Here is a 10,752-nt window from a genome sequence, read left to right on the forward strand (position 1 = left end):
CTGCATACAGAAGGTCTTCCTTCTAGCCCTGGCTCTGTGAGTTTGGACGGATGCCTTCTCATACCGGAGCTCACTTTTCTCATCTTTCAAATCAGTGATCAACCTGATTTAAACTGGGGGTGGTGGTAAGTTTTAGCATCTCTGCTGCAAACTCTGATTGATTGGTAGTGTCTGCCCAGGAAACTGTATAGAGAACTGTTGTGTGGGACTCAATTATTGCTGTCTGTCCTGGGTTCAGACTTGGAAAATTGTGGTGAGTCAAGTATTTATCATCCTGGGGCTAAATTTCCCAGTTTCCACTTCCTGAATCAGAATGTCTGAGGTTGAAACCCAGGGGTTTATTTATTTATTTGCACTAAAAATTTTTTTGGCTGCAGCATGCAGGAACTTCGTTCCCTGACCAGGGCATCTAATTCACGCCCCCTGCCTTGGGAGTTAGGAGTCTAAACTACTGGACTGCCAGGAAAGTCCCCAGGGATTTATGTTTTTTAGTAAGCTCCATAGGTGATTTTGGTGCCAGCACCTTGGAACATCCACTGATTAGAGTTTGGGGACCACTCAAACATCCTGAAAGATGTTCTTTCAGGAGCTTTCTAGCTCTGGGTTCTATGTGTCTAGAACAGGCTGGAAGGGTAAGTTGGGACAGAACTGGGCAGGGCCTCAAATGCTGAGCCCAGAAGTCGGGGTGTCTGAAGAATGGATCAGGAGGAGAAAGAGCTCTTGGGGCAGAGGCTGGGGGAAGGCGTACTGGAGTCAGCCTGCCCACCCCCTGCCCACCCTGCTCCCCCACAGAACCGCCATGAGATGCTGGCCGTGGAGCCCATCAACGAACTCCTGCGGGACAAGTGGCGGAAGTTCGGGGCCGTCTCCTTCTATATCAACGTGGTCTCCTATCTGTGTGCTATGGTCATCTTTACCCTCACTGCCTACTACCAGCCTCTCGAGGGCACTGTGAGTGGCTGCGAGTGCGGCAGGAGCTGGGGCGCAGCTGGGCCCCCTGTGGGAGGGGCTGGAGAAGGCTTGGAACAGGGTGGGAAGGCGCCCCCACACCCGGGGGAGGAGGGGTAAGGGAGGAGGCTCCGCGGACCCAGAGGCTGGGCTGTCGGGGAACATCTGGATTTGGAGGGGCTGGGTGAGGACTTGCATGCCCCTTGCCCCCCCAGCCGCCATACCCTTACCGCACCACGGTGGATTACCTGAGGCTGGCCGGCGAGATCATCACGCTCTTCACTGGGATCCTGTTCTTCTTCACCAACGTGAGCACTTGGCCCCAGCCTTACCCTGCCTGGACCCTCCTCTCTCTCCACCTCTTTAATCTGTTTAATGTTTGGCCTCACCCCATAGCACGGGGAGCTTCCCCCACCAGGGCTCAGACCCATGCCCCCGGCATTGGGAGCGCCGAGTTAGTCTTAACCACTGGACCTTCAGGGAAGTCCCCCTCCACCTCTCCACACTTCTGCTGACTCCACCTCTCTCACCCGCCTCCTCCCCTCCTCCAGATCAAAGACTTGTTCATGAAGAAATGCCCTGGAGTGAACTCTCTCTTCATTGACGGCTCCTTCCAGCTACTCTAGTGAGTAGAGGTCCCTGGGGTGGTAGCTTCTGGGTGAGGAAGGTGGAGTTGGGAGGGACATCCTTGAGGTTTGGTGGTAGGGGGTGTGTGTGACTCTTATTAGGAGTGAACTCACCCAGCCTGATCAGCTACTCTAGCCCAAAGTCAGGCCATTGTCAAGTAAAAGAGTCCTCTGGTTAAAGCAAGATCCTGGTTGCTAGAGAGTTATCACTATATGCACCGTGGGTAAAAATAAATTTAACCTCTTACACTTGTGAGTGATTGCTAATGCCTGCCAGGAGTGCCCATGTTAAGAATCTTAAGGCTGTGTTTGTGTTCAGTGGGAAAGAGTGCTGGGATTGATTAATGATGTCTGCCTGGGGCTCAGGATGGATCGCAGCCTGTGTGTTACATATTTTCCCTTTTGCCCAGAGTTAGAGAACAATGGAAATTCTGGGGTAGGACTCCATGCTTCCACTGCAGGGGGCACAGGTTTGATCCCTGGCCGGGGAACTAGGATCTCACATGTCACATGGTAGGGCAAAAAAAAAAAAAATTTCGCTTAGCCACAAAATCTCCACTGAGAACTACTGAATCTTCCTCTAGCAACTCCAAAGGACATCTCTTTGGGATCTGGTAGGGCCCCAGGACAACTACACACACGTCGGTTGCCAATTAGTTTTTTTAAGTAATTATTTATTTATTTGTTTGGCTGCACTGGGTCTTCGTTGCTGCACGCAGGCTCTCTCTGGCTGCGGCGAGCAGAGGCTACCCTCTATTGTGGTGTGCGGGCTTCTCCTTGCGGTGGCTTCTCTTGTTGTGGCACACGGGCCCAGAAGTGGTGGCACACAGGCTTAATTGCCCCGTGGCATCTTCCCGGACCAGGGACTGAACCCCTGCATTGGCAGGCGCCTTCTTAACCACTGGGCCACCAGGGAAGCCCGGTTGCCAGTTAACTGAGGATTCTGGTTATCAGGATGCTGGGGAACCCCGTGAAGCCACGTGGTCTCATGGTCTCTCTTCTGGGTGTCATCGGGATGTCCTAGTCCCTAGAGGGCTTGGGGGCCTGCCTCCCGGTCCGGGTCTCATGTCCCCCCTCCCCTCTGGCTCCTCTCGTGGTCTCTGCCGCCCCGTAGCTTCATCTACTCCGTGCTGGTGATTGTCTCAGCGGCCCTCTACCTGGCGGGGATCGAGGCGTACCTGGCCGTCATGGTCTTTGCCTTGGTCCTGGGCTGGATGAACGCCCTTTACTTCACCCGGGGGCTGAAGCTGACAGGGACCTATAGCATCATGATCCAGAAGGTACGGGCCAGGCGGTTCCCCCTGGACTTTTGTGTGTCTTTGGAGGGAGCTACACGCACCACATTCGCGCAGACAGTGCCGCTGGCCCTGAGGCTGTGGGGCGGTGTGGGGGCAGCAGGCAGGGCCTGGACATGGGGTGGGGCAGGGTGGAGCTGCAGAGAAGGTGTGGGATGAGGAGCTGGGAAAGCGAGAAGCCACGTATCTCATCTCTGCCTCCTGTTCCCACCGGGGGGTCTAGATCCTCTTCAAAGACCTTTTCCGCTTCCTGCTGGTCTACTTGCTGTTCATGATCGGCTATGCGTCAGGTGAGCCCTGGGTGCCCAGGCGGGCCTGGCAGGGGTGGCACCGGGGCTGGAGCAGCCGCCATGGTGTATGGAGGAGAATATCCAGCGTTTGTAGGGTTCTCATTTTGTGGCTGGCATTGAGCCAAGTCCTCTCCCGTCCCTGCCTCGTTTAATCCTCCCAACAAGTCTATAAGGGAAGTGCGTTTCTTGTGACCTTTACAATTAAGGAAACTGAGGCTTAGATTAAGTAAGGTTAAATAACGTGCCCAAGATCAAAAGCTAGGAAACAGTAAAACTGTCATCTTAGCTACTATGGCAAAAGAAGCCGCCCAAAAACTTAGTGACTTTAAACAACCACCCTTTTTATTTTTGGCTATGTCCTGCAGCATGTGGGATCTTAGTTCCCCAACCAGGGATTGAACCTGTGCCCCCTAAAGTGGAAACATGGAGTCTTAACCGCCAGGGAAGACTCCCAAACAGCCACCATTTGTTATTATGCTCAAGTCCATGGGTCTGCTGGGTGCTTGTGCTGACCTGGGCCAGATTTGGGCTCCCGCCTCTGTGTTTGCTGGCGGATTGGCTGCAGATGACTAGTGTAGCTAGGGCTGGCCTCCACTGGGGGTGACTTTGCTGTCTTCCTCGGGGTCACTCATCTCTAGCCAGCTAGCTTGGACTTGGTCACATGGTGGTCTGAGGGTTCCCAGATGTGAGCAGAAGTGTTTGAGGTCACTGACTAGCACAGCGTCACTCTCTCTCTCACTTTATTGGCCAAAGCAAGGCTCAGCCTGATTCAAAGAGTGGGGAAACAGGGGGATTCTCTGGTGGTCCAGTGGTTAAGACTCAGCGCTTCCACTACAGGGGACCTGGCTTCGATCCCTGGTCTGGGAACTAAGATCCCATATATCGTGTGAACAGCCAAAAAATATAAAGAGTAAAAATCAAAGAGTGTGGAAATAGACTCTACCCTCTTGGTGGCAGGAGCTACAAAGCCTCTACTAGGCTGTATCCTTGATGTCACGATGCCTTGGGACCTCAGTGGCATAGGCCATGGGGGCGGGACCAGAGTTGGGGAAGGTAATCAAGCTGTTGGGCTGGTCCCCAAGGGGCGGCTGACTGGCCATCCGATGCCCAGGATCCAAAAGGGAGCAGGACTCGGAGGCTTCATCTGGGCTTCATGGGAAGGGATGAGCACCACAGTTAGCTGATGTCTGGAGGGGGTGATGGCCTTAGTGAGCACAGCCCTGGGGGAAGTCAAGGCTGGTACCTGGTTTCACCTTCCTCCCTTCCTTTCTGTGCTGCTGTGAGCTGGGAAACAGGAACACGAGAGTGAGTCTGCCCCTGGAATGCTGGCATCCCAGACTCCCAAGACCTCTAAGAACAGTCAGCTCAGTGAGGTTCTCCTAGCCTTGGCACTGTTGACATTTGGGGTCAGACAGTCCCCTGTGGTGGGGACTGTCCGGTACATGGTGGCATGTTCGGCAGCATCCCTGTTGTTGACCCAATAGGTGCCTGTAGTGTCCCTTCTCCACTTGTGACACCAAAAATGTCTCCAAACCTGCCAAAGGTGCCCTGGGGGACAAATAATCCTCTGTTGAGAACCACTAGACTGAGTCCTGGGACCCTCTTCCTTGTTAATAAGAGTTTGTGGAAAGAGCAAAGGCTTTGCATGCAGGAGGACCCAGATTCAACCACTGGCTTGGCTTCCACTCTGGGTGACCTTGGGCCAGCCTCCCTGCCCTCCCCAGGCCTCAGTGTTCCCCTCCATCAAATGGGAAGGGGCCTCCCCACCTCTCACCCTCTGTGACCGTCACTGCCGTCTCTCCTGCAGCCCTGGTCTCGCTCCTGAACCCGTGTGCCAACTTGAAGGTGTGCGACGAGGACCACGCCAACTGCACGGTGCCCACCTACCCCTCATGCCGCGACAGCGAGACCTTCAGCACCTTCCTCCTGGACCTCTTCAAGCTCACCATTGGCATGGGCGACCTGGAGATGCTGAGCAGCACCAAGTACCCCGTGGTCTTCATCATCCTGCTGGTCACGTACATCATCCTCACGTTCGTGCTGCTCCTTAACATGCTCATCGCCCTCATGGGGGAGACGGTGGGCCAGGTGTCCAAGGAGAGCAAGCACATCTGGAAGCTGCAGGTGAGCCCGGCCCGCCGGCCGCTCTGCCTCGGGGCCACCTGGTCTGCTGCACCTCCTCGGCCTGGCACCCTGGGCGAGCCGCACCACCCCGTTCCGCCTCCACTTCCCCGTCTGTTTAATGGGCATGGATGAAGCCTGCAGGTCTGTTTCCTGGAGCCACCTAGCGCATTTCCGGTGGCTTCTTGCCTGACCAACAGCTCAGCTTCCCTTGCAGTCCCATTCATGGGATGCAATCCCCCTGGCTCCAGGGAGGAAGCGCTCTGGGCACCGGAAATGCTCAGAGAGCCTCACATTTCAGTGGGGGTTTGGCATGGAGCCTGGGGGCAGCTTCCGTGCCCTAGCTGGGCCCAAGACGCCAGGCTGGCATGGGAGCAGGCCACCCCAGAGCCGGGAAGCACCAGCATCCTCATCAGAGGGGCTCCCCACTCCCCCTGCCCACCTCCCACCCCAAGCAGATGTGTTGGGTGCGGATGCACTGGGGAGCTGCTGTCTTTGTTTCCCACAGGTTTCTGTGCAAGGCTAGGGAGCAGAGGGCCTGGGGGGAGGGTGTCACGGCCTGCCTGGCTGCAGGCAGTTCAAGAACCTGGGTTCCCGATAAACAGCCTTACCACGAGGCCCAGAAAGGCAGCACCCACACTTACCATGACTTGGCACATTTTCAGGAAATGGCACAGTGAGGAAAAACAACTCCACAAGGTCCTCCCCACAGGTCTGGGTCTCAGGGGCCTATTGGACCTGCTCTTACCCTTTATCCCTACCGCTTCCTCCCCCGGGGCCTCAGTTTCCCCGCTGGATGTAACTCGTAACATGCCAACTCGCAGCCTGTGGACTAGATTTGACCAGCAAAGATTTATTTGTTTTCCGCATCACTATATATTCTTTAAAAACTTACTGCAAAAAAATTTTAATTGAGAGATTTCATAGAAAAACCCAGATTTCTGGCCTTTCTTGAAAAGTTGGAAGCCTGGCAAGGCGGGCCCACATTCCTGGATGGATGAGAGGTGGCTGCCCCCTTCACACGGGGTGGGGGTCTCCTGCACCCCCTGGTCTGCCCCAGTCCCCACCCCTCCCTGGGGATGCCCAGCACTGAGGGGACGCCTGGTGTTCTGGGGCATGGGCTGCTGACCCTTCCTTCATTTTCTCCGGCCAGGCGCCTGTGGGTATTTGAGTCTTTAATGCAGGGGTAATGGGAGCGAGAAAGCCTGGTTCTCTGTGTCATTCCTGGCTTAAGAACAGTTAGGCAAGGCCGGGCGCGGCTCACCCGCCGCCTGCCCACCCTCTCTCCCCACAGTGGGCCACCACCATCCTGGACATCGAGCGCTCCTTCCCCGTGTTCCTGAGGAAGGCCTTCCGCTCCGGCGAGATGGTGACCGTGGGCAAGAGCTCAGACGGCACTCCAGACCGCAGGTGGTGCTTCAGGTGAGGCCGGGTTGGGTGAGACCACCGGGCCTCCTTATGTTTTCTACCCATTGCCACTTCTGAGCCATTGAGGCCCCCAGGGGCCTGACTGGAGCTCAGTTCCACTGGCTGATCCTGTGGGTTCAGTTCTCAGCCTCGGTTTTTTCATCTGTGAAATGGGGACAATGATAGCATCACTCTCTTGGCCAGCTGTATGTATTAGATGGGTTGGCATGTGAGATGTGCCCGGCCAGCCCCCAATGCACATTGGGGCAGACAACCTGAAGCAGCCGGTGTTACTGCTCTCTCCTTTGCTGGAAGAAGCAGACTCAGAGGCAATGCTTACCCCATGGCACCACCCTCTACTGGTGATACAATAGAATGGGTTTCAGGGCTTCGGTTTTAAAAAAATATTTATTAAAAAAAATTAAATAAATAGATAGATAAAATTTTATTTGACTGCCCTGGGTCTTAGTTGTGGCCTGCAGGATCTTCGATCCCTCAGTTGTAGCTTGCAGGATCTTTAGTTGTGGCATGCAAACTCTTAGTTGCTACATGTGGGATCTAGTTTCCTGACCAGGGATTGAACCCAGGCCCCCTGGGGTGCAGACTTAGCCACTGGATCCCCAGGGAAGTCCCCTCAGGGCTTTGATTGAAATGGAGAAACTGAGTTATCAGCAGCTTCCGGGACTTGGGATGTTACCCAGATGCATGGGGAATACCAGCTTCTTAGGAGGAACCCCTGGGAGGGCTCATTCTTTGTAACGTGGTTGCCAGCATGGAGCATCAGCATCATGCTTGGAATCAGGCAAGTCTGTTTCCACTATGACAGCCCCCACTGCACAGACCTGTTTTGGATCCAAAGTTCAAGTCTTGACTGTGATTTAACACCTTTGTGACCTTGGACAAATAGTTCAAGAAGCTTCCATTTCCTCATCTGTAAAATGGGAGCAAAGGATGTATCTTCCTTGCTGGGTCCTGACCCACAGCAGTTGCCCCCCAACCCAGAACAGAAATTGAATAAAATTAGCTTAAAGATAATTTTAGAAAGTAAAAATTGGGACTTCCCTGGTGGTCCAGTGGCTAAGACTCCTCATTCCCAATGCAGGGGGCCCGGGTTGGATCCCTGGTCCAGGAACAAGATCCTGCATGCCACAACTAAAGATCCCACATGCCACAGTGAAGATCACATATCCCATGTGCCACAACTAAGACCCAATGCAGCCAAATAAATATTTTAAAACAGTAAAAATTATCTCGAGCCCATTTGGGCCCTATAACCTGACTTTATGAGAGTGTCTCAATAATAAGAGTGAGAATATCAAGAAAGAGGATGTCCATCCACAGATGAAGGATATGTAGCCATACAAATGTCTTTGCAGGGAATGCGATACTATTTAGCCAATGAAAGGAAGGTAGTGCTGATGCTGGCTACGTCACGGATGGATCGTGAAAACCTGATGCTAAGTGAAAGCAGCCAGACACAGAGGCCACGTACTGAATAATTCTACTTAACACAGAATGTCTGGCATAGATAAATCCATAGAGACAGAAAGTAGAGCAGAGGTTGCGGGGGCTGGTGGGGAGGGGGATGGGGGGTAACTGCTTAATGCGCACAGAGTTTCTGTTTGGGGTGAAGAAAAGGTTTTGGAACTAGGTAGTGGTGATGGCTGCACAATCTTAGGAATGTATTTAATGCCACTGAATTGTACACTCTAAAGTGGGTGAGGGACTTCCCTGGTGGTCCAGTGGTTAGGACTCTGAGCTTTCACTGCCGGGTCCAGGGTTCCATCCCTGGGTAGGGAACTAAGATTCTGCAATTCAAGTAGAGAGGCCAAAAAAAAAAAAAAGAAGAGAAAGTGAAATAGCAAATTTTATGTTTTATCTATCTGTCTATATATATTATCAGAAATTTAAACAAAAAAACAAGGACTTTCCTGGTGGTCTAGTGGCAAAGACTCTACGCTCCCAGTGTAGGGACCTGGGTTCAATCCCTGGTTGGGGAACTAGATCCCAAGTGCTGTAACTAAGACCTGGTGCAGCCAAATAAATAAATAATAACTTTAAAAAGAATTTTTTTTAAAGAATAAAAAATGTAGGAGGGTGTGCTGGAAGGCTGGAGCTTGGAGGCTGCCTGGGGGTGGGGGGCTCTCCTTGACCCTCTATCTGCGGTGGCCCCACCAGGGTGGACGAGGTGAACTGGTCTCACTGGAACCAGAACTTGGGCATCATTAACGAGGACCCCGGCAAGAACGAGAACTACCAGTACTATGGCTTCTCGCACACCGTGGGCCGCCTCCGGAGGGGTGAGTTAGGGCGGGGCAGGGGGCGGTGGTCAGGGGAGGTGTGGGGGAGACTGAGGGGCACAGACGGGGAGCCCTGGTCATCCTCAGCACCGTTTTGTTTGGAGCAGTCCGGTCCCTTCCCTGGGACTCAGTATTCACGTCTGTAGAATGGGAGGGTGTGCTGGGCTGGCCGCCGAGCTTCCTCTGCTGCCAGTGAAAGCCTGGGCTCTCGCTTCCACTCAGCCGAGCACAGTCGGGAGGCCCTCGGCTCGCAGGCCTCCTGACCCGGGCTTGAATCCTGATTCTTTCATTTCACTCCTGTGTGTTCCGAGGCGGGCTCCATGACCTCTCTGAGCCCCAGTTGCCACCTCTGTAAAACGGGAATAATATACCTCCCCCTTTAGAGCACTGACTTCCCTGGTGGCTCAGACAGTAAAGTGTCTACCTACAATGCGGGAGACCCGGCTTCTATCTCTGCGTCGGGAAGATTCCCCTGGAGAAGGAAATAGCAACCCACTCCAGTACTCTTGCCTGGAAAATCCCGAGGACGGAGGAACCTGGTAGGCTGCAGTCCGTGGGGTCTCAAACAGTTGGACACAACTGAGCGACTTCACTTTCCTTTTCCTTTCGACCCCTGCTGAGTGCGCGGGACCCCAAAAGCACGCAATACGCAGGCGCATGCGCTGTCTGGCCACCCTCACCCCGCTCTCCGCCGCTCTCACTACAGATCGCTGGTCCTCGGTGGTGCCCCGCGTGGTGGAGCTCAACAAGAACTCCAACCCGGACGAGGTGGTGGTTCCTCTGGACCACGTGGGGAACCCCAGCTGCGACGGCCACCAGCAGAGTTACCCCCCCAAGTGGAGGACTGACGACGCCCCGCTCTAGGGCCTGCGGGCAGGAGCAGGGTCCCCTCCACCGCCCATTTCCAGTCCAGCTGCATTTCAGAGGTGCCACCCATCGGGGTGTGCCCCGCCTCGTACCCTCCTTCGACCCCCAGAGGTGAGGGCCGGGCAGATGCCGGGGAGGCCCCAGGACCCTCTGGTCTCCAGGCTCCTGCCCCCCTACCCCACCTCCCTGGCCCGGGCACGGGAAGCCTGGTCGCCTGTCTCACTCCCATGGAGTCACAGTAAGGGACACCAGGGTCTCCGCCCACCAGGACTCAGCTCCCTGCCTCTTCATTTATTTATTTGCTCTGCTCTCAGGAAAGTGGCCCAACCCCCAGCCCCGAGCCGGAGCCTGGCCTGGGCCCCAGGACCCCTTCCCAGGTGCAGGGGCGGCTGCACAGGCCACCCTGGGCTGAAGTGCAGGGGCTCTGATGAGGGGCCGGGCCCTGGGTGGGTCTGGGATTGTCGGTGCTCAATAAATGTTCATTGATGGTGGAGACAGTTGGGAATATGGTGGAGACAGTGGTAGCAGGCATGCGGGGGGGAAGACAGCACAGAGACCAGTGAGCAAAGAGATACCTCTGTGGTTGGGGGTAGGGTGGGGATAAGAAGGCAGGGCAGGAGTTAGAACCAAGACCATGTTCAGGGTGATGGTTGGAGGGGCTGGACTCGGAGGGCGGTGGTGACTGAGAGATGGGGGTGAGCTTGGGGTGTGATGGGGAGGTGGAGATGAAGGGAAACAGTTAAGTCTCCAGAGGTGCTGGGAGAGGTGATGACGTTGGTGGGGGAAAATGATGCCAGTGGGGAGATGGTAAAGCTCGTCATGGCCGAGTGATGCGGGTTCCGGGGGAGTAGGCAAGCAGCTGGGAGGGGCAGAGCAGAGGCGGAGACGATAGCCACGG

General features: G+C 54.8%; 1 protein-coding gene across 2 annotated transcripts in view; it reads left to right on the forward strand.

The window, feature by feature from the left end:
* Positions 1–10,347, forward strand: part of TRPV4 (transient receptor potential cation channel subfamily V member 4) — a 38,490-nt gene extending 28,143 nt beyond the window's left edge. For both annotated transcript variants that reach the window (XM_069558240.1, XM_069558239.1), the window contains exons 8-16: positions 793–951; positions 1,164–1,256; positions 1,500–1,573; positions 2,689–2,854; positions 3,093–3,159; positions 4,967–5,283; positions 6,575–6,702; positions 8,866–8,987; positions 9,694–10,347. In XM_069558240.1, the coding sequence (XP_069414341.1) occupies positions 793–951; positions 1,164–1,256; positions 1,500–1,573; positions 2,689–2,854; positions 3,093–3,159; positions 4,967–5,283; positions 6,575–6,702; positions 8,866–8,987; positions 9,694–9,851 (1,284 nt within the window). In that variant the 3' untranslated portion in view covers positions 9,852–10,347. The remainder of the gene's footprint in view (positions 1–792; positions 952–1,163; positions 1,257–1,499; positions 1,574–2,688; positions 2,855–3,092; positions 3,160–4,966; positions 5,284–6,574; positions 6,703–8,865; positions 8,988–9,693) is intronic.
* Positions 10,348–10,752: the final 405 nt, after the last annotated feature.

The sequence above is a fragment of the Ovis canadensis genome, chromosome 17 (assembly GCF_042477335.2).
Source record: "Ovis canadensis isolate MfBH-ARS-UI-01 breed Bighorn chromosome 17, ARS-UI_OviCan_v2, whole genome shotgun sequence".
NCBI lineage: Eukaryota > Metazoa > Chordata > Mammalia > Artiodactyla > Bovidae > Ovis > Ovis canadensis.